The 24365-nt window shown below is 41.6% G+C and overlaps 1 protein-coding gene across 1 annotated transcript in view; it reads right to left on the bottom strand.

Annotated features, from left to right (window-relative positions):
* arih2 (ariadne homolog 2 (Drosophila)) overlaps positions 1-23144 on the bottom strand; it is a 79958-nt gene extending 56814 nt beyond the window's left edge. The window contains exons 1-2 of the mRNA XM_059943987.1: positions 22947-23144; positions 8251-8598 (exon numbers count right to left, since the gene is read on the bottom strand). Of these exons, the coding sequence (XP_059799970.1) occupies positions 8251-8490 (240 nt within the window). The 5' untranslated portion in view covers positions 8491-8598; positions 22947-23144. The remainder of the gene's footprint in view (positions 1-8250; positions 8599-22946) is intronic.
* Positions 23145-24365: the final 1221 nt, after the last annotated feature.

Genomic DNA, 24365 nt, shown 5'->3' with positions numbered 1-24365 from the left:
GTGTATGCTTGCAAGAAAATGAATCTCAGTGTGGTGTATAGTGACACATATGTATTTGAATAATAAATTTACTTCAAGCTTTTTTTTAAAGTCTTGAGGGCCCTGTCAGGTGGATGTAGAATTGACATTTACCTGTCTGGGGACCATTGATGCAAAAGTCCCAAACTCAGAATATGGTCACTTTTGCAAAGAAATTTCTTCACCCAAACTCCAGTGAGTCATTATAATTTGCTATTCTAGGGGTATGGGTACACTGAAGACAAAGCAACACACAAAGGTGATGGAGGAACCCAGATGAAGGGTCTTGACCTGAAATGTCCTATTCTTCCACAGATGCTATCCAAATCGCTGACTTCCTCCAATACTTTTGTTTGTTGCTCCACATTTCCAGCATATTGTAGGCAGAAGTTGATAAGTTTATTTATACAGGCAGTCCCCAGGTTACGTACAAGTTCTGTTCCTGAGTCCGTCTTTAAGTCAGATTTGTACGTAAGTCGGAACAAGTACATCCGGTATTATTTAGCATCAGTTAGTCAAACACTTGACTTAGTATATAGTATATATTTTACCTTTCTATGCCTATAAAACACTTAAGAAATGTATGTATTCCAATAATTAAACCACTGCGTTGCTTAGTAATAATTGTAGCTTTCATCAGGGCCTTTCACATGCTCCATTATTCTCACTTTATCCGTTATCCTTTAAAATTGTTCCGATCGTTGACCGACTGTAGCTTAACGCTTTTTCAATGACTGATGGCGTTTCACCTCTTTCCGAACGCTTTATTATTATTATTTTTATCAGGTCTCAAGCTGCTGGGTCCTAAGGACCACCACACTGAATTCCCCGGGTCCTAAACTCCACCACACTGAGACAGGCTAAATGGGACAAGTGGGGGCTGTGCTGGGTTTGGGTGTTTGATCCTCCATAATATTCCGCGTGGAAATTTAAACTGGAGGTTGCCATGTTTTTTTTTACGAGGTCGAGTTGCGAGCTTGACATCAACCCGGCATGGATGGTACGGGAGTCACTGGATCGACATCAACTCTGCACGGGAGCAGTCTATCACTAGATCGAACTCGGGAACCTCCATTCTCGAGCCTGGTGCTTATCTCACTGCGCCACCAGCCGACCGGAATGGTGGGGGGGGGGGGGGCAGGGGGGTCAGGATGAACCTTACTAAGAAAAATTTAAGCCAAGTACAAAGTTAAACACTCAACACACTGTCAATGGCAATGACTTAAAATAGTGGACTGCATGGCAACCCGACTTAAAATGGCGGACGGCATTCTCCTTCCTCAGTTCCTAAGTACAAGTTGTCCGTAAGTCAGACATTCGTAACTCGGGGACTACCTGTATTAAAGGAATTGAGAACTCTGCCATGGACAGTCCCAAGCCTGGCTGTGAAAGGGGAGTTGGGCATGGAGCTGGCAACCCCATCCCGTAAAAACCCCTTGCTACAGTAACGCCAATATGAGCACCAAAAACCTCATCCCTGAGAGGAAGGATGGGTGACACCTGGAGACAATTTGGAAAAACTGGCCCAGGACAAAAGACTCCAGCGAGCTACTATTGGTGTCCTATGCCCTAGTTGCAGTGATGCACTTAAGAACAAAATGAAAATTCAGTTCTCTTGATTAAACCAAGATCCACATTTAAACATCAAGGAAACTGAATACTGATTGGATAACTACTTTGCACAACACCTCCATTCAATCCATAGTTCCAATTCCAGTTACCTGTCACTTCAGTTCTCCATTTCTCTCCCCTTCTGATTAAAGCTCATCAAGCTGAAAATGGAACTGTTTATCACTGCACTGATGATGCCTAACTGTGCTTCCAGCAGTTTACCCTTTCAGATCTACAGCACCCATAGCATTGGATTTTGCATATTTGCAGGTAAAGCTGCTTATGTAATGCAAGCATAAAAAAACAAGAGAATAAGAAAGCAAAAATGAAGAACAAATAAAACAAAGCACTACTCACAATTGACACTGTAAACTTCTTACACTTTATTACACTGTTTTCAGTACAGAAGCCAGCAATTCAAGCTAACAACCGAGAACAGTATCTACACCTCTCAAAAGATCCCTCCACCTTTCTTCATCCTGCAGTATCAACACATCCTTCTCATCCCTTAACCTTCCAATGTTAATCCAGGTTCCCCCTAAACCACATTTGTGCCAGCCATCACAATTCCCTGGGCTGTTATTCCAATCGTATTCACTGTTAGACACAGTCGCACAAAAAACAAGAGGAGGTGAAGAAACTTGTGTGCATTTCAGGTTAAATGTTAGCCAGTTCAACAGGTATCATCCCAGGATCATTTATGTTAATTTAACTGAGCAGCTAGATAGCCTCACAGCTGAGCTTAATTCTGTGCCTATCTCCTGTCAACCTACAGGAATGCACTCAATAGCAACTGGGTGATTTTCCTGACCTATACTCCTTCAGCTGAACTAAGTCAGTAACTACAGACAGATTTTCTGCTCAGCATGACCCACAGTCACTGTGGGACATAATGAATAGTCCATGAACACTAACTCATTACTCCTTTCAGTTGCACTACTATTTTGTAATTTATAGCAGTTTTTATGTATTCGCACACTGAACTGCTGCTGCAAAACAACAAATTTCATGTCAGTGACAAGAATATTTGCAGATGCTGGAAATTCAAGCAACACACAGAAAATGCTGGAGCTCAGCAGGCCAAGCAGCATCTATGGAAAAGAGTTTAACAGTTGATGTTTCAGGCCATCTGAACATCAGGACTAGAAAAAAAGATGAAAAGTTAGAGCAAGGGAGGGGAGGAAGTGGTACAAGGTGGCAGATGATTACTGAAAAAGGGAGAGAGAGGAATGAAGTAAACAGCTGGGAAGCTGATAGGTGAAAGAGATAAAGGGCTGGATAAGGGGGAATCTGATGGGAGGGTATCAGGGAAGAAAATGGGGAGGGGGGAAAACAGCACCAGAAGGTGGTGATAGGAAGGTAAAGAGATGAGAAGAGAGAGGGAAACAGGAGTGGGAATGGTGAAGAGTGGGGGAGGGCAATTACTGGAAGTTTGAGAAATCAGTGTTCATGCCATCAGATTGGAGGTTAACCAGACAGAATACAAGGTGTTGCTCCTCCACCCTGAATGTGGCCACATCACAGCAGTACAAGAGGAAAGGATGCCATAGACTTCTTTGTTGGAATGGGAATGGGAATTTCATGTCACACAAGTTAATAATGATAAACCTGATTCTGAAAGACTTCTTAAATATTGTAAGAGTACTTGCCTCTAGCACCTACTTAGGAAACGTGATCTGAACATAATACCAGCAAATTGAAAACAAGTAATTTTCCAGCCCTCGTGTCTGAGGTCCCTCGCATCACACTCTGTAATCGCCCTGGGCTTCTCGCTTGTATAATTCTGTTTGAAGCTATTAGGAAAGTGAAGGCCAGAATTATAAACCTCAAATTAGATTTTTGTCTGGATACACCACAAGACCACAAGACACAGAAGCAGAATTAAGCCATTTGACCCAAGTCTGCTACACCATTCCAGCATGGCCGATTTATTATCCCACTCAACCCCACTCTGCCATTCTCCCTGTAATTTTGATGCTTTTACTAATCAAGACCCTATCAACCTCCACTTTAAATAGATGAAATGACATGGCTTTCTCAGCTGTCTACAGCAATTAATTCCACCTATCCACCACCCTCTTGTTAAAGCAATTCCACATCTTCAGGGATGTTCTTCTATTTACATTGGTGTGCTGCAATGTCCAATAAATGCACTTCATTCACACCAGCCTATTTTCCCTCTATTGCCTTCAGTTAGATTGGATTTTATGGCCACAAATGTCATACAAGGTCAACAATAGTTTAATTTCGAACTAGTCACCATGCCCTGACATTTGAAATGTTGTCTCACAAACTGCATCAATTTTGTAAGGAGTAACAAAGTGGGTATTTTTGCCAAAGTAGCTCATAATCCCAGACTTTTGGACATGCACAAAGGTGTCACATAACCACTCAATTTGCCAACTGCGCTAAAAAAACATAAGGCTAACTACTGAAAACATCCACAGCAACCACCTTTATGGGAGCAACTGGGAAACAGAAATCTATCAGGATTTATACATATCCCCCAAAAATATCTAATCGTCAGGTGATGAACTAAAAAAAGCAAAACAAACTTTAAATATGAAGTTAAAATAGAAAATGCTACAAAATGTTCTGGGTGGAACAAAGGGAATAGCTCTGAGAAATGAGTTGATATGGTATTTCGAATGAGATTATGCCTCTTTATGGAGTCTATTGTTAACTGCAAAGTTGTGAAATATTCCCAAGTAGTCAGAAAGAGAGAAGAAAGAGAGAAAAGCCAAGCCAAAAATCACATAAGGATGACAGGCAGAAATGTCCTGCCTGGAAAGACTTGCCTAAAGTTTACCCAAAGCAATTTACCTAAAGTTGAAGAATTCAAAACCAATTCTGAAAGGCTGCAATGCACCAAGACTGCAGATAAGCTGTTATTCCACAAGCTTGTGTTAGGCCTGACTGTAAAAGTATAGCATCACAGATAATTGGGTCGCAGTGAGAGTGGGGATGTGAATATATGGTGCAAGCTACTTGCTACTCCATACCCACTAATGTGTTGACTCTGAACTCAGTCAAGGCTCGGACTGATGTGGCCAGCTTTACTTGCATCACAGATGCCAGGCTCCAAATAGCAAAACATTCTCCCAATGTTAACCTGAAACGTGTTTGGATCCGTCACAAACACTGTTGTTACAGAAGGAGGTCAAGGGTTGGACATCCTGTGGCAAATGACTCATCATCCAGTTCAAAACTATTAAAAGGCACAAAGTCAAGGGTGTGATGAAATATCCTCAATCTGCCAAGCAGCTCTAACAATTCGCATTCAGTTGAAACATCTTAAAAAAAATACTGTTTACTATGAACCTCACCCCCTCCACCCTTTGGCTTAAAAAGAATTCAATCAAGATAAAAACAATGTTCAAGAAACTGATGTAATACTAGTTTGTGTTGACAAAGCTCCTGCTTCTCCTCCTTGGGTTTAAGAAAGAAAAATTATGTTTAACAAATCTGTTAGAGTTTGTCATTTTAACTGAAGAACAGATAAGGGGAAAACCATTTCATGTAATGCATTTAAACTTTAAAATGCTCTTCGATAAAGTACCAAGAGACCATAAGACATAGGACCACAATTAGAAAATTCGGCCCATCAGGACTCCTCCACCATTTATTATCCCTCTCAACCCTATTCCTTTGCCTTCTCCCCATAACCTTTGACACCCTTACTAATCAAGAAACTATTACCCTCCACTTTAAATATACCCAATGACTTGGACTCCACAGACACCTGTAGCAATGAATTCTAAAGATTCGCCAACCTCTGGCTAAAGATATCACTCCTTATCTCTGTTCTAAAGGGCTTTGTTGTATTTTGAGGCTGTGTCCTCTGATCCTAGACTCCATCATTATAGGAAACATCCTGTCCACATCCACTGAAGTAGCACTGAAAAGATTATGAAATAATCCAAGCACAAGGGATTGGGTGTAATATACCAAAAAGGAACTATTCATCAAAGGGCGTAGGTCACTTTTAGCTGTACTAAGACTAACGGATCACTGCTAGGGGTCCAAGCTGTTTATGATCTACCTCAAAAGATTTACACTTTGTTGTCATGCTCAATAAGTCTAGATATGCTGATCGTGTGAGTGGGATGTTGAAAATTAAAACAGATCATGTCAATGGGTGAAGACATGGCAGATGAATATAATGCAGTAAAGCAACACACAGAAAATGCTGGAAGATCTCAGTAGGCCAGGCAGCATCAATGGAAAAGAGTATAGTCGACATTTTGGGCCAAGACCCTTCAGCAGGACTGGAGAAAAAAAAGCTGAGGAGACAATGCAGTAAAGGCCATGTATTGGGAGGAAAAGCTACGTATTTCATAAGCAATGAGACACAGAAAGTTATCCAGGATAGATTGCATGCTCTTACACATGACCCACAGAAAGTTAACAAGCCCATACAAGCAATTTGGTAGGTAAGTGATAAAGTAGACAATTATTGCAAGTCGACTTGAGCACAAGAGTAAAGGTATTTTACTAGGATCATACAGGGCACTGTTAAAACTGCACCCAACACTTAGTGTAATTTCCCTACCAAAAGAAAAACATTTACAATAGGCAAGGAGGTAACAAAAGACTCATCAGATTGATTCCTGGGATATTTGAGGATAGGCAAGAGGGGAAATTGTCCTCTGGAAGTCTCTGCAGGTCGAGCCTTTACTTTTCAGAGTTTTAAAGGATGAGGGATCATTTATAAACAAACTCCTTAAAGAGCTTGTCAGAGCAGATTATTCTGGGTTCCACATCCAGGAATGAGGTGAAACAAATAATTTCACTCAGAGGCTAGTGGATCTTTGGGATTTTCTGCATGATTGCGGAAGTTCTGGTTGAAGTACACCATTATTGGGATCAGTAGATTTTGGGATGCAAGGGAAGCAAGGAATATGTAGGACAGAAAGAAAGCAGTATAAAAGATCATGATGAATGGTGGAGCAGTTGCAAGTGGTGAATTGCCTACTGCTGCTCCTACTGTTATCTGTCTGAGAAAAGGCCAATGAATACCTGACGGGATATATGACTACAGAGCAGAAAGAAGAGCTATTTAAAACACAGGACCTGCAATCACAGGACTGTTTGACGATCCCAAATTTGCTGTTCTCATTGATTAATGAAGCAGTCACAATATTGAAATAATCCAGAAACAAATTAGCCCCAACATTAATTGACAACAAAGATTGTTCTGACTAAAACAAGAATCACAAGTTTGTATTTTCACTGTTACCAAAAAAAAAGGCAGATTTCAAAATACACTGAATCACTCCAAGATTAAATTAACATGCATCAGTACTTCCAAACATTGAAACAAAACAATAGAATCGATTAGGACATTTTTGGCTAAATTATAGAAAAAGCTAGAAATACTCATGTCAGGCAGCATCTGAATCGTGAAGCACAGAATCAACATTTGTTATAATAAAATATAAAGAAAATACAAATATATTCCTAGATACTACTGAAAACTAAATTTCAATTTGATCTATTCAGTCACAGAAGACTAGCCACTGATCAACTGACCTCATCCCAAAGTAATAAATATCCATCTAACTTAATGGAACAGGGATAAATCTAAATTCAATTCTCACCCTGTTTGAAAAATGTAATATCAGAGATTATGATTAACAGTGGGTTCAGGAAAATCCTTTGGGGAAGGAATTCTGCCATTCTTAAATGTCTAAGTGAGTTGTTTCTCCAGGTCCAATGAAGTTGCACAAATAGGTTAATTAGTTACAAATTAGTACACATCTTAGGGCAGACAAAGTGAGGTGCAGCACTATAGGTGGTCAAATGAAAGGGAAAAAGCATACAGTTCATGGCAGGACTCTTAAGAGCATTCGCACACAGAGAGACCTTGGTCCAAGTCCATACCTACCTATAAGTATTCTCACTGTAGGCATAGAGTACATGAGACAGCGAGTCATATTGCAGTTATATAAAACTTTGGTCAGGGCACACTTAGGGTACTGCATGCAGTTGTTTGCCCCATTACAAAAGGATTTGGAATCTTCCAAGAGGGTTTAGAAGAGGTTTACTGGGATGCTGTCTGGATTAGAGAATATTAGCCACAAGGAGAAGCTGAACAAAAAGTGATGCAAGTGAAGAATGAGCTGCCAGCTAAAGTGGTGGATACAGGTCTGATAGCAACAGGTTCCAGTAGCAACATGTATGCCTACAACTTGCTAACCTTAAGTGCACATCTTTACAATGTGGCTTTTGGTGAGGACATACAAGTTCCTAACAGAGAGCAGCGGAATTGAACCTGGGAACTGAACCTGAGATGAATCTGGAGATTGTAAAATGTATGCATACTCTAATAATAAATGTACTTTGAACTTTGAAAATGCCAACTTTTAAAATGTGTTGAATAGCACAGCAAGTGGAGGTAGGAATCTACCTGCCCGACTGCCTACTATCAGTTCAGTGCACACACATTTCACAGTTCAGATACTGCTACTCAAGTAACTATGCCATTATGAAACATAACACATGCGATAACATTAAGACTGAAAACCCATCAGGACAACAGCTTTGCAGTCCCTAATAGAAGACCCCCTGACATCTCAAAATAATCAGACTTGCATTACTAAATCTCTTCCAAAGTCTTACCTTTAGGGCATCTGCCATTGAGTCAACTTGTTCGTTTAGCACATTCTCTGACTCCTTGTACGACAGGCACGTGTATTGGTATTCTTCTGGATCAAAGGAGTCTGCCCCTTGCACTTCCACATCATTCGCTACCCCATCATAATAGTCACGCATATCCCCTTGATCCTCTTCCTCCTCCTCAGAGTCTCCATTATAGTCATCGTTACTATCAGAGCTCTGGCTATTCATATCCACTGACATGGTTGAGGCTGCTATAATAGACCACAAATTTTATGATACCCAAGAGCAAAACGCTGTATTTGCAAAGTGTCCCTGCTCACTTCCGCTCTTCATCTGTCTGTTGATTAACTAGGAAAACAGAGGAAAACAAATCATTAATAGTATAAACAAAGGTGAGGTACCCACATTTAAATACTTCCTTTTTACATTTTCCTTCTGTCCTGAGGAGATGATTTGTACTGAGGCACAATTCTACCATACACCCACAGATAACCCAAATATCAAATAAAGAGAACTCGCAAATTCAATTTAATATCTTCCCCAAGCCTGCTAATTTATTCAATACAAACTCATGCCAAATATTTGCTCTAGAAGACGACCAGCCCCGATAACACACTTTTACTTGATTTTAAGCCTTAGACTGAGAGATCTGAGTTGAAGGCCAGCGCTAGAGAGGAGAAAAGCTAGAACACATGGAAAATGCTGGAGGAACTCAGCATGTCAGGCAGTATCTATGGAAATGAATAAATAGTCAACGTTTCAGGCAGAGACCCTTCTTTAGGACTCAGTCTGAAATGTTGACTGCTTATTCATTTCCATAGCTGCTGCATGACATGCTGAATTCCTCCAGAATTTTCTGGGTGTTGGTTAAGATTTCCAGCATCTGCTGAACCTCTTGTGCTTATCAGGAAAATAACTTAGTTCAACTTGTCTGTGCAATACTAAAATGCTATGCACTGACATCATGATATTGCTGTTTGTATGGACATTAAGGATTACAGGCTGCCCACTCCCTTCTAGGTTATGGATACCTTTTTTTTAAAACGGGCACTCTCTATATACGGACAAGTTCCTGCAATATTATTAAATTCAGAAGTTCAACGAACAGCAAAACAAATTTCCTCTCTCCTCTCCACTTTTAAGCATTGTTCATTCTAATCAGTCTCATGTGCTTTCAGCATCTTCATTACAACCAGGATACAGCTAACATTTCATGTGATTTGTGTACATTTTCCAGCTTACAGACAGAATTAAGTTATTGGCATCAATTAAAAAATGGAACCTGTTTGCTATCAAGAAAGAATTCTACATTTTGGTCACAATAAGGCCTTCAACTAGCATCACCAGCAAAAGGCTGTCCTTTCATGAACAAAGGTGACAACACATTGGTTTATCCAAAGTCAAAAATGCATGTCAACATTTAAATATGTAGCAATGGAGAAATTCCAAGGGTACAACTTTGCAGTTTATTCTTTAATGTGAAACGAAGGCAAGATCAACAATATGGATATATTGATACTGCAACTCCAACAGCAATCCTGACATCTGACTTTAGCATAACCCTTGTGTATCTTAACTGATAACCTGATAGTGGACCACAATCTACATGAACCTGTCTATTCTGTTGTTATAAGACTACTGAATGGTTCCCTAGCACAATAAAATGGAGTCTTCACTGCACAATTTACCTCATTATGGCTTTGCACTTTATTGTTTATCTGAACTACATGTTTCCTGTAATTCTAACGCTTTATTTTATGTACCGTAGAGAGCATTCTAAATGGCTGCATCACTGTCTGGTGTGGGAGAGGTGGTGGGGGGGGGGAGGGAGAGTACTGACATAGGATCGAAATAAGCTGCAGAGTTGTAAAATTACTCAGCTCCATCATGGGCACTAGTCTCTGTAGTATATAGGGCATCATCAAGGAGCGGTGCCTCAGAAACCACCAAATCCATCATTAAGGACTCCCATCAGCCAGGTCATGCCTTTTCATTTATTTCTATTTTAGCACTACTTATTTAACTATGTTTTATTTACTGTAATTCACAGTTTTTCTCTATTATTACAGAATGCATTGTACTGCTGTCACAAAGACAACAAATTCCATGACATATGCCAGTGTTATTAAACCTGATTCTGAACTCTTGTTGTTTTACCCGTTTTTCTACCTCAATGCACTGTTGTAATGAAATAGTCTGTATGAGCATGAACACTGAGAAAAGGTGGTGTGGGACCCAAGGCTCCTGTACGCCCTGCCCAATAATGAGAAGACAGCACAGCCTGGATGGCAGCAGTCCCTGATGATAGATAATACCTTCTCACGGCAGCATTCATGTAGATGTGCTCAATGGGAGGGGGGGGGGGGGGGGGGAGAAGAGCTTCGCAGCTGAATGTAGCTGAGGATCACAGGTTGGGAAAGGGTGCAATTGAATCCCAAATGCCAATCAATCTGTAGATAGAGGTTGTTGATTTGAAAAACAGCTGGAAAATTGCTAGATTTTCCTGCTGGTAGACAGGCAGTAATCTCAGTTAGAATAGTTGCATAGATTTATCCTAGTAGGAAGTCAACTAACAACTGTTCTTAAACTTAATGCCCAGAAGCTCCCGTCAAACCATCATCTTAGCAGACTACCACTCTGGGTGGGGGGGGGGGGGGGAGGGGGGAGTGCTGCTGAAACAGAGGAAAAGGAAACTGGCCACAAAAAGTAAACCTTCCAGCCGCTTGAACAACATGAGATAAATTAACTCCAACACTGCATTCCATATCCTCAAAGAGCGCTTGCCCACCAAACCCATCATTGGAATGGAAGCCAAGTGCCCATTCGTAAGCAGAGTCAAATGCAAGCCACTTGCTTTTGAGCTTACTCACACCCAGCAGCAGTACAAACCAGCAATCAAACCTTTGATCCTAATTGCTGGAACTTAAATAGGAATTCAAGTTGACAAATACAAGAACTTGGTTACAAAGCATTACTCCACTGGTAATTCCAATAAATACTTTGTGTGAAAGGGGCAAGATGCACAATTGTACTGTTTCCTGCTGCGCTGATTTGCCAAACCTATCAAATAGAGGTTGGCGCGTGGCCTAGTGGGCAAGGCATCAGACTAGTAACCTGAAGGTCACTGGTTCGAGCCTCAGCTGAGGCAGCATGTTTGTGTCCTTGAGCAAGTCCTTGCAGCTTGGACAACTGCCAGTCTCCCCAGGCCTGTGCCCTGGAAACTCCAAGCGCAGATCCATGGTCTCTCAAGACCGACGGATGCGACCACCATCAAGTAGAGGATAGCTACTAATCTTCATGTCAAAAAGGGAAGGAAAAAGAGGCCCCCTAAAATCAACATAATCTCCAACCAAATGCTTACAAAATTAGAATAAGAGAAGTTCAATATGTATTGTTCCTTTAACACAGAAAGGAGAAGCTGCTCTGCAGATTGCAAAATATGAAAGAAACATGTCAACTCTTCACATGGGCAATTACTGGTGTTTATGCTCCATGCCAGCCACTTCCTATCCCTTTTCACTTAACACTTCTTCCAGAAACTTCTTTCCTTCATGGAAGCCTAATATTGAACATCTCTGCCACTCATCCAACTGTTCCATGTCAAAACAAATCTCACATTGTAACCATTTACTTGGCAAAATTTCTTCAGAATTGCTATTGAGATTTACTGGTAATGCCCTTGTAATTACAGACTCTGTTAAGAGTCATAGAAAAGTACAGCACAGAAACAGTCCCTTTGGTCCATCCAGCCAGTGCTGAAACCATTTAAATTGCCTCTTCCCATCAACCTGTACTGAGACCATAGCCCTCCATACCCCTCCCATCCACGTACCAATGCAAACTTCACTTAAGTGTTGAAATCAAGCTCACATGCACCACTTGCGCTGGCAGCTCACTCCACTCTCGTGACCACCTGAGTGAAGAAGTTTCCCCTCTTGTTTGTCTTATACTTTTCACCTTTCATCCTTAACCCCTGACCCCTAGTTATACTGCCACCCAACCTCAGTGGAAAAAGCCTACTTGCATTACTCTATCTACACTTCTAATAATTCTGTACACCTCAATCAAATCTCCTCTTAGTCTTCTACATTCCAAAGAATCTGGACTCTCTACAAGTGAAAACAAATCTAAATCATTTCATACATGTGCAATAAAATCATAAAATCTATATTTCCTGTGAATGCCTACAAGAAAATGAATCTCAAGGTAGTATATGATGACAGATATACATACTTTGATACCTAATTTCCTTTGGCAGTACCACACCATACTTTTTCCAGGAAGTAGTTTCCATGTCCAGAAGCAGAAGTAAATGGGAGATACAAATTTAGTAACACATTGCAACCATGAAGTCTGAAATAGTTTTCAAGAATATTGAATTTATACATATTATCTTTTTTTGTTAACTGGAGGGGAAACTGAACCTGAGAAATGGCCATCACATGTTCAAGCAGGCATCATTCCTAACTTCTGAAAACTGAATGAGCACTGCAAAGATCAATCTGTATTGCACAGGATGTTTAAGAAAGTGCATCACATGATTTTTACCAAATTAAATCAGAATCCAATTTAAAAGATGATATTGAGGCAGATGGGTTTTAAAAGTTGTCCGAAAAGTAGAGGGAAAGGAGTTAAGGGGTTTAACGACAGAATTCCAGAGCTGAAGAGTCTGGCAAATGTAGACAAACACCTCTTAGTAGAAAACTTAAATGTAAATGTAATCATAAGGCCAGAGTTGGAAGACAGCAGACATCCAAGGGTGAAAATGCAGGAAGAAAAAAAACAGAATGTGGATTTTTGAAAATAAGGATGAGAAATTCAAAATGAAGACATCACTGATATCTAATACCCACCTCCAAGATGAAAAGATTGTGGTGAGCTTCTTGAAGGGACTGCCACAGACAGCTTCAGATCTATATGTCACATTTTCATCGAAACATGTTGAAAATTGTCTTTTGTGTTAACAAACAAATCTCCTCTGCACCCTCTCTAAAGCTTCCATATCATCCCTATGATGAGGCAACCAGAACTGAACACAATATTCCAAGTGTGATCTAGCCAGGGTTTTATAGAGCTGCAACATTACCTCATGGCTCTTGAACACAACTTCTCAACTAATGAGACCCAACAAACCAGATACCTTCTTAACCAGCCCATTAACTTACACTGCAACTTTGAGGGAATGCAATAACTAGAGGCCTAGACTAAGGCAGAAAAGTACCTTAGTACAGAGGCCTGGTCAAACGCATTTGAAGTGCAAAGTCATGATATAGACTGTCAGGAAACGTCAATCATACTCTCCTCTGTAGCTGACTAGCTCAGAGCCAATAAAAGATGCAACGCAACTTAAGTGGAAAATGGAGATCAAATTGCAGAAATCAATAGTCAACTGCAATGAGTTAAAGAGAGATGAAATGTCTAGTTATAGACTGGATGATCAACAATTCACTTGAGAGGAAGAGAAGGAATAGGAGTGGGATGGGTCTCACAAACAGGATTTACTTCTATACTGAGCCCTGAAACCACAAGATTCTATCTGTAGTCTGGAGATTTAGAGAAAGCCATATATAGGCTTTGAAATTGTTCATTTTCTTTGCAATCAAAAGTTTGAATAAAGCAAAATATCTTTCACCAGTTATCGGTATAATTACTATAATGCAAGTACAAATGACCCCACCAGTAACCATATTCAATGGATCACACTTCAGCTTATGCCAACTTCAACAAGATTCCGATCAGAAAAATTCCCTTTGCTCCACCCTTTCTGTGCCATCAACTTTTTATCCTCATCAATTCTAACAAAAAAGCCAAATGATGAATTTTCTAGGAATTCCTTTTTTATTTGAGATTTCCCGTATCTGCAATATTTTTTACTTCAAAAAATATTTTCTGTCCTTATTTTCTACTATAATTTCTGCCAAATTTGTAAGAAACCTGCATTAAATTTCATTTGTTTCCATTTTACATATCTGTAAATTTTACAGCCCATTTTAATTGTGCCCATAAGATTCCTGTCAATATTTTACCTTTTCCTTATCCATCTTTTGTCCTTCTTAGTTTTTAAATTACCTCAGATGTCAAGCTTACTGCTCCTTCTCAAAAGGGACTGGGCTTTTCCTTTTCACATAATACCCAGGTTGAGCACCCCTTATCCAAAATGCTTGGGGCCAGAAATGTTTCAGATTTTGGAATATATGCAGTTATATAATGAGATACCCTGGGGGATGGGACCCAAGTCTAAACACAAAATCCATATAAAGCCTATGCATATACTCTGAAGGTATTTTTACAATTTTTTTTTAAACTATCACTATCTAGGCCGCCCAGGTGGACAGTCAGTGGCATCATCATTATTCCCAACTCAAATTTACGTGCTACCGATAAGCAGTCTTTGTCTCACACTTGCTTATCACACATAAGCACTGATTAAGCCATACAGCATCTTAGATTTTCATCAGCGATCTTGGCAAACTCCTAAATGAATTTCACTGCTGCTTTGTGATCAGCAGACACTTTATCACCACAAACCTGTAAAATATTAATGCTGTGCCTTTTCTTAATTTCTGCAACCAGCCTGATGAATATTCACAACCTTCAATTTTCAGTTTATCGTGATAGACCTTTGTTTTATCATCAACATACCATTAACTAGCACGTTTACAACTCTGATGAATCCACTCTTTCAATATATGATCGAGATCTTCATTTTTCACTGTTACAATGATTTCCTATTTTTCATTAACTTCGTTTCATTACTTATGTGAGGTCGGTTCTCAGAACTATCTGTAGTGTGCAGAGATCTGCACATCACCTTGTGGAATTTTCCATTTGTGATGTCATTTCAGCGCTCAAAATATTTTTGGATTTTGGAGGCTTTTGAATTTTGGAATTTCTGATAAAGGTGCTCAACTGTACTCCTTTTAATGTATTGTTTGCATTGACTGATCCACTTGTGCTGTGGGGCTGTGTATCTTAAAATGGATAAATTTGCGGTAAACTATGTGTTCATATGCTCATTCCACACTGACATTTCCTCTCCCCCACCCCCAATCCAAACGCACCCAACAAATGCCATTCAACCTGCTGCGTTCCTCCAGGGGATTATTTGTTGCTCATTCAGCACAACAGTTTCCCAATTCACACCTCATACCTCTGCCAGTCTTCTTTGCTTTTAACTAACTGGTTTCAACCACTTTCAATCTTGATATAAAATTCTATTCCCAAAAGGCCAATTTACCCAAATATTAACTGACCCTTTCGCACTGTCCAATACAAAGTCTAAAATAGCCTATCCCCTCAAAGATAATAATCTAAACATTACATCGTAAAATGTCTCCTATACACTTTAGAAATAAATTCTCCACAATATTGTTGTATGTATATACACACATACATACATCACACGCAGGCCCAGGACAGAGGACTATGATGAGCTGTTATCAGCAGCTTGTACCCCAGTCAGGATGATGGCCTTAAGAGGATTTGCCCTAAGTTATCACAACTTGTTTGGGGGCCTAACAATAGCACCCAAGCTCATATTTCTAAACTCCAAACTTATTCTACTTCTTGATTTTCCAAGTCAAGATTCTTTCAACTGCTTTTATCATACTGTTTATTAAAAGGACTTCTTCCCTTTCCATTCAGTCTTTTTATTCTACAAGTATCCTGGTATATTTTATTCCCAATCTTGGTCACTGCATGACAACATTTCTACAATTAATATTAGATCCTACCCATTTATTTCCATTTCATCTTAATTAATCCACCTTGTTGTGAATGCATTTAGATAATGAGCCTTCAGTTTTGTCCTTGTAATTTTTTTCCTTGCTCCGATACTAATTAGATCTACAAACACATGCTTTTATGTTCTGACTCTTCCCAAGAGATTCTGATTATCATTACCCTTTTTGCTACCCTGCACTATCATCTACCATCTGAAAAGCATGCTTCAATGCAACCAAGGAAAAAATGTCCACTAATTCTCCTTGCAACGACCTTGGCTAGGGATCTGCCAAAGCCCCAACACAGATTTTTTTAAGCATTAACATTAATTTTAAATGTGATATTTATATATAATATGAAAAATCAGCATGGGGTGCAGAAATAACACCAATTTGTTTGGCAATATGTAACACAGATTTCATAGAAAAACTCGAAACAATATTAACACTGGAAATTTCCTTCCAAAATGGAGACCTACAAAAGGATCACCACTGTTGAGCCCAATTTCAAGGTTAAAGCAACTGCAGTACACCAGTAAAAAAAATCATCGATCCAAAATACCAAATCTGTTAATCACAAAGATGGAGTTATACTATCAGAAAACAGGCCTCTCATCCTAACTTGTCCATGTTTCAACACTCCCAGCCTATCCCGTCTCTCTGTATAATTCAAACCCTCAACTGCCAACAACATCTTTGTGAATCTTTTCTGCATTCTCTAGAACTTAATCACATCCTTCCATTAATATAGCAACCAAAATTGCACCAAATATTCCAAGCAGTGTCTCACCAGTATCACGTACAGAAATTTCCTGGAATGGAAGCTGGGAGTATTTCAACATTTTCTTCCAGATATTTCAAAATTCCAGAACCTGCAGTATTTCGCTTTTGGATTACAATCTGTTATTTTTATGCACTCCATTTTCTTTCATCATACCTTCATGAAAGCTTGTATTCGTTAACTGTTTGAAGAACTTCACGTTCTTCAATACAGAGACATCTCAGTTGACAACAGTGTGTTTCTTCCACACCAGGAGGACTAACTGTGCTGCACCTTCTTTTGATCCGTAGGTTTGTAAAATAAATCCTGCAATTCCACCAAGATTGATTTAAAAGTAATGGATCCAGAAACAGCATTGTTTGCCCATAAAAAATGCAATGTAAAGTCTGAGTAAAAGGATCAGAGAGATGAGACGAAAGTACAGCCCAGATTTCAGCACATCCACCACAAAAAGCTATCTCATGGTCTAAAGTGGTAATTCCAGACTAAACTTGAATATTATCAGCTCTTAAGTTAAATCAAGCGATAAAGGTGACAGTAGGGCTTCACTTCCAGATAACCTAAATGCTTTCTTTGCTCGCTTTTACTGTCAAAATGCGGAGAAACCATCACAAACTCCCAAATCCCCAATGATTCTATGATTTCAGTCTCTGAGGCCGACATGCAAGGAGCCTTCTGTCTGTCTGTCTAGGTACCATATCCAACGCGGACGTTGGTGACCATGGTTTTCCATACGGATCTATCCCTTGTTCTTTGGATGACTTCCATTTCCTCGATCTGTAGCTACCTGGCTAGGCTTTTGATGTACATAAGCCGAGGTCTTCCTCTAGGTTTGCTCCCCTCGATCTTTCCAGAGAGTATGAATTTCTCTAGTTCATCTTTCGGCACGATGTGTCCTAGGAATCTGAGTTGTCTTTCTCTTATTGTTGGGATGAGTGATCTAACTGCTTGGGCTCTTCTGAGAACTTCTTCATTTGATGTGTGTAGATCAGGTGAGTGAAACCACAGAAAGCATCTGGCCCAGGTAGGGTACCAGGCTCAGTATTAAAATCCTGTAATGACCAAATGGCTGGAGTGTTCACTGAGATCTTTAACTTCTCACTTCAGCAGTCTGAGATACCTATCTGCTTCAATTATTCCCGTGCTCTAGAAGAGCTTGGAGACCTGGCTCAATGACTATCATCAGCACTAACATCGACAATGATGAAGTGTTTTCAGAGATTGGTGATGAAACACATCAACTCCTGCCTGAGAAGCAACTTAAATCCACTCTGATTTGCCAACCAAAGCAACAGGTCCATAAGACCATAAATCACAGCAGCAGAATAGATCATTCATCTGCCCTCTCCCAGTAACCTTTGACAACCTGACTAATCAAGAACCTATCAACCTAATCATTAAATATGCTTCAACCACGAGGAAATCTGCAGATGCTTAATAACCAGGCATCCACAGCCTTCTGTGGCAATGAAATCCGCGGATTCAATACCCTCTATATAAAGAAATTCCTCCTCAACCCTGTTCTAAATGGACGTCTCTCTACTCTGAGGCTGTGCCCTCTGCTGAGACTCACCTACTATAGGAAGCGTCTCCTCCACCTCCACTGTATCTATGCCTTTCAACATTCAATAGGTTTCAATGATCACAATGATACATCACAAGGTCCAGGAAGAAGCTTAGTAACATTCCTGCGACGATTTTACAGGGCATATCTACAAAGACCCTCCTGTTACTGAATGCCAAGGAGGTAGAACTCTGAAAAAAAATACTCCAACTGTTTACTTAAGAAATGCCTGTAAAGGAAATTGATGCCAGGGTGAAATAACATAAATGCAACAGCAGCTCCCAAACCTGCATAAACACCTCCCTAGAACTGCAACCAGGAAGGACAGGCAGCTGTCACATGAGGACTTCAGCACCTGCAGGTACCCCCCATCTTGACTTGGAGAAACATCATTTCTTGATCATCACACTAAAAGCACACTCTCTGGAAGGACTGCAGCAGTTTAAGACAACTGGAACAACCACCTTCTCAGAACCAATTTGAGATAGATAATAAATACTGGTCAAGTGATGTCCAGAAAATAGCGTTCTGCTGTAGTGACCAGATGGACCTTTGATGAACTCTTACACTGAACAGCCTGATCACAATCACCAGCTTGGCTCAAACATTAAGTGTGCCTATTTAAGAAAAGAGCCAATTCCAGCAGCATCCACCATGGCATACAATAGCAATCAAAGGCTGCACAGGGGAACTGCAGAAAAGAAATACTAAATAGTGGCAGACACAGAACAATGCAGCACAGTAGAGATGCTTCAGCCAACGATGTTGTGCCAAACTTTTAACCCAGTCTAAGATCAATCTAATAACCCTTTTCCCTCCCACATTGTCCTTCACTTTTCTTTCATCCATGAGCCTATCTAAGAGTCTCAGATATCTCTAATCTACTGTATGGCCTCTACCACTACCCCGGCAGTGCACTGCACGCACTTTGTAAAAAAAACCACACTACTTTGACTTCCCCCCCCCCGTACTTTCTTCCAATCACTTTTGTGCCCCTGGTTTTTGCCATTTCCACTCTGGGAAAAAGTCACTGGCTCTATCTGTGCCTCTTATCATCCTATACACCTCTATCAAATCATCTCTCACCCTCCTACAAGTCAAAGAGAAAGGCCCTGGCTGACTCAACATCTCCTCATAAGACATGCATAAAATTTCATGTCTTCAATAGTTATAATCCTTACTAACCAAACACCTCACAATCTAAATTTAATCTTGAAAATATACATTCTAAAGCCAACACTGAAAGTCCCTTTAATACCAAAAAAACTTCTTATTCATTATTTCAGCATTTGATAAAGAATCCTAAAACATAACCTCCTTGCCTCTTTTCAGTTGATGTTTTTAATGACCATTAACTTGTACTTCTGCTACATTCCACTCACCTCTTGCGGAGTACCAATACGGGCAGTGTTTTGGCAAACTTTAAAACGTCAGACTGGCATAACTCAGAAGGCCACTGACAGAAAATAAATCTCTGAGAACAAAGCACTTTTGCTGTTACCCTGCAGAGAATGTGCTGAGTTAGAATATTTAATGATGCTGGTCTTGCCATACACAGTAAATCCTTCTTGGCAGTATTAATGCTGTTGGTACTATTGCAGCTATAACAGTTGATGCTCAGTGGCATCACAGAACACTCAGCAGTTCACTGGATCTTTAGAGGTGAGTGTTAATCTATCTCACTGCAGCCTTCAATGATCAGTCAGTGGTGAGTTTGCATAGTTATTATTACACTAAATAATTCTGATATCATTACCACTGACATTCATTAATACTGATTATTATTGGCCAATACCTATCAAAAGGAAGATTACAAGTAGGCCATTCAGTCTCTTTCATTGAATGCTAGATAATCTGATGTTGCTCAAGATCACTTTTTCTGCCTTTTCCCCATAATCTAATTCCTTTCCTTTTTAGAAATCTCAGCCTTAAATAAAAACACAGACTCTGCCCCATGGGCCTCTGTAGAAAGGAATAGCAAATACTCAACTGTCAGAAATGATCTCCCAATCATGTCTTAAATAAGCACCTCCTTAATCTGAAACAATGCTCTTCACTCGCAGCTCTCTTCAAATTGTAACATCTATCTAAACCCCAAAGAATCTTACATTGTTTAGTGAGACCTCCTAACACTCAATGACTATGGAGCCAACATGTCCATCGACCTTCACCTGACAATCCCTCATACCCAGGATCACTCCTGAAATAAAGGAACCATAACTGATCACAGTGATCTCACTAATCCAATATATAGCTGCATTAAGACTTTCCTACTCTTAAACTTCAACCTTCTTGAAATAAAAATCATTATTTAGCCCTCCTTATTGTCTACTGCACTTAATTGTTAGCCTCTTGTTTTGTGCACAAATATTCCCCCAACACATCCTTTAATGCTGCAGCTTTTCACAGTTTTGTGTCCATCACAGGCGCTATCCTCCCCAGCATTCAAGGAACAATGCCTCAAAAAGGTGGCATCCATCATTAAAGACCCCCATCATCCAAAACATGCCCACTTCTCATTGCTACTAACAGGAAGGGGGTACAGGAGGCCTCACACTCAATGATTCAAGAAGTTTCTTCCCCTCTGCCACCCAATTTATGAATGGACATGAACACTACCTCGCTATTTTTCTTTTTTTCTCACTATTTAACATATATATATTTACTGTAAGATTTTATGTATTGCAGTGTATTCCTACCGCTTACCAAATTTCACAACATATGCCAGTGATATTAAATATAATTCTGATTGTCCTTCATTTCAATAAAACAGCTTTTTGTTCTTCGCTCAAAATGAAAAAGTTTCCCACGTTTTACTCTGTTCACTAATACTATGCCCACTGCAAACTTTCGCTCATAAACCTGAACTGTGGGTGTCCTCTTTGCAATTTGCTTGTCATTCGCCATCAGCACAGGTGCACCACATTGCTATGTGCTCAGGCCCCTGCTCTGCTCACTTGATACTTACGACTGTGTGGCTAAGGACAGCTTCAATGCCGTAGTTAAGTTTACTGACAACACCCAGATGTTGGCCGAATCAGAGGTGATAACAAACCAGCACATAGGAGGAAGATTGAAAATCTGGTTGAGTGGCGCCACAACAACAACCTCTCACTCAACGTCAGCAAAACCAAAGAGCTGATTATCGATGAAAGGACAGAGAAACCGGAGGGTCAAAATTCCTTAGCATTAACATATCAGAGGTTCTGTCCTGGGGCCGGCACATGCAAATGCCATAACAAAAAAGACACAACAGCGCCTCTAATTTCTTAGCATGTCACCAATAACTTAAACTTCTATAGCTGCAGTGTGGTGAGGATCCTAAATAGTCGTATTACAGCTGGGTATGGAAACACCAATGCCCAGAAAAAGAAAAGGCTACAGGAAGTGGTGGATACAACCCAGTGGATACAGGCAAAGCCCTCTGTACCACTGAACACATTTACATGGAGCGCTGCCACAAGAAAGCAGCATCGATCAGAGGACCCCACCATGCAGGCCATGCTCTGTCCTCATGACTACCATCAACTCTACCTGTTGTGCCGAACCAGCTAAAAAGTAAATCAAAAAACCCAAAAGCTAACAGCTCCGTACCTCTCCATCTTCCTCAGATTCATATGTCTGCCTAAATGTCTCCCGCAGGCTTATGCATTTGCCTTCAACACCATACCAGGCAGCACAATTCTCTGAGTAAAATCTTACTCCTCACATCCCCTTTAAACCTATCCCTTCTCACGTTCAATGCATGGCTTCTGATATTAGACATTTCAACCCTGGGAAAAAGATACTTCCTGCCTACTCTATCTATGCCTCTCATAATCTTATAAACCTCTAACAGATCTCCCCTCAGCCTCCACTGCTCTAGAGAAAATAACCCAGTTTGTCCAGCCACTCACTCATGTTTTCTTTTAAACTACTGGTAACTATTCCTCCAACTGGTAACTAGTGCTGTGGTTCATTCAAGAAGCTTTGCTACTTTGGTTAGGGATGATTAATGATAGCGTAATCTTATTCTCATTAATGAGAGACACAAGGGATTCTGCAGATGCAGGAAATCTTGAGCAGCGCCTACAAACTGTTGGAAGAACACGGCAGGTGAGGTAGCTTCTATGAAGGTCAGTTCATTTCTCCCCACAGATGTTGTCTGACCTGAGTTCCAGCATTGCGTGTGTTATTCTGGTTAAAATTTAGCTTTTCTGGTGTCCACTGACTTACTCAATAGCTGATAGATTATTAGCCTAATTTGATTAAAGTTAGTAGTGCTGCTGTTAATGGATGCCAATCTCACCGCTCTAGTTAATTCAGGAAAATAACTAGTTTTTGTAAGGTGAACGAATAATGTTTCTGCCTGCCTTATCTTTAATCCAGTTAATTCACTGGAGCAATCTTGCTAACGATCTCTCTTAACCTAGTTAATGCTAGTTAGTACTAGAAATGGTGACTATGTTCTAGACGTTAATAATACATTTTGTTTCCTCAGTTCATGCTGGAAGCCTTTACTGTACAGCTTGGTGATCCTGTTGGTGGCCTGTATAATGCTGGACACTGGTAACCAGCCGCGTCCCTCACCCCCTGCACGCTTTACCCTGAGGTGACGGGAGAGTCTCGGGCCACGGGCGGCCGCACTTACTCAGCTCGGCGGTCCTCGGGCCGGAGTCCACGGAGCCCGTTTCCTGTCCACCTCAGGCCCGGACAACGGAGCCAGACGCCGTTGCCGCTCCCTCTGCCACTCCGCCTCAGGCCCGCGATCCACTCCTGCGGCCGCCGTGGAAACGCAGCGCGAGCGGAACTCACCCGTTCCCGTCACTTCCGGGAACTGTCGGGCCGGAAGTAGCGTTGACGTTGAGCTCGCGTCCGTGCGTCCCACATCAAAACACGCAACCGCCTTCCTCTGTTTATCCGTGCATGCAGCCCCGGTCTCGCCCTTGACCCGTGCGTGCAGCTCCCCGGTCTCGCCCTTGACCCGTGCCTGAAGCCCCGGTCTCGCCCTTGACCCGTGCGTACAGCTCCCCAGTCTCGCCCTTGACCCGTGCCTGAAGCCCCGGTCTCGCCCTTGACCCGTGCGTGCAGCTCCCCGGTCTCGCCCTTGACCCGTGCGTGCAGCTCCCCGGTCTCGCCCTTGACCCGTGCCTGAAGCCCCGGTCTCGCCCTTGACCCGTGCCTGAAGCCCCGGTCTCGCCCTTGACCCGTGCCTGAAGCCCCGGTCTCGCCCTTGACCCGTGCCTGAAGCCCCGGTCTCGCCCTTGACCCGTGCCTGAAGCCCCGGTCTCGCCCTTGACCCGTGCCTGAAGCCCCGGTCTCGCCCTTGACCCGTGCCTGAAGCCCCGGTCTCGCCCTTGACCCGTGCCTGAAGCCCCACTCGCCCTTGACCCGTGCCTGAAGCCCCAGTCTCGCCCTTGACCCGTGCCTGAAGCCCCAGTCTCGCCCTTGACCCGTGCCTGAAGCCCCAGTCTCGCCCTTGACCCGTGCCTGAAGCCCCAGTCTCGCCCTTGACCCGTGCCTGAAGCCCCAGTCTCGCCCTTGACCCGTGCCTGAAGCCCCAGTCTCGCCCTTGACCCGTGCCTGAAGCCCCAGTCTCGCCCTTGACCCGTGCCTGAAGCCCCAGTCTCGCCCTTGACCCGTGCCTGAAGCCCCGGTCTCGCCCTTGACCCGTGCCTGAAGCCCTAGTCTTGTCCTTGTCCTGTGCCTGCAGCTCCCCAGTCTCGCCCTTGAACCATGCATGCAATCCCAGTCTTGCCTCTGTCCAGTGTGTGCAGCTGCCAAGTTTCACTCCTGGCCTATGCGTACAGCCCCAGTACCGCTGTAGGCCCATAAATGCAGTTGAGTCTTGCTCCTGACCAGTGCATGCAGCTCCAGTTTCACTCCAGATGTGTGCTTGCAAACCAGAGTCGTGTTATGACACGGTATCTGAGGATGACCTGGTTCCATTCCCGCATGTTGGGGAGTACATGAGTGTCCTGTAGGGATCTTCAGCAGGAGAGCCAATGGAGCATAACAGGCCAGGGCATTCCATAAAATATTTGCTTATGGCATCAATGATGTGCCAATC

This window comes from Hypanus sabinus, chromosome 19, assembly GCF_030144855.1.
Source record: "Hypanus sabinus isolate sHypSab1 chromosome 19, sHypSab1.hap1, whole genome shotgun sequence".
Lineage (NCBI taxonomy): Eukaryota > Metazoa > Chordata > Chondrichthyes > Myliobatiformes > Dasyatidae > Hypanus > Hypanus sabinus.
Note: the sequence above shows the minus strand (reverse complement) of the source record. Positions and strands in the feature narration are given on the sequence as shown.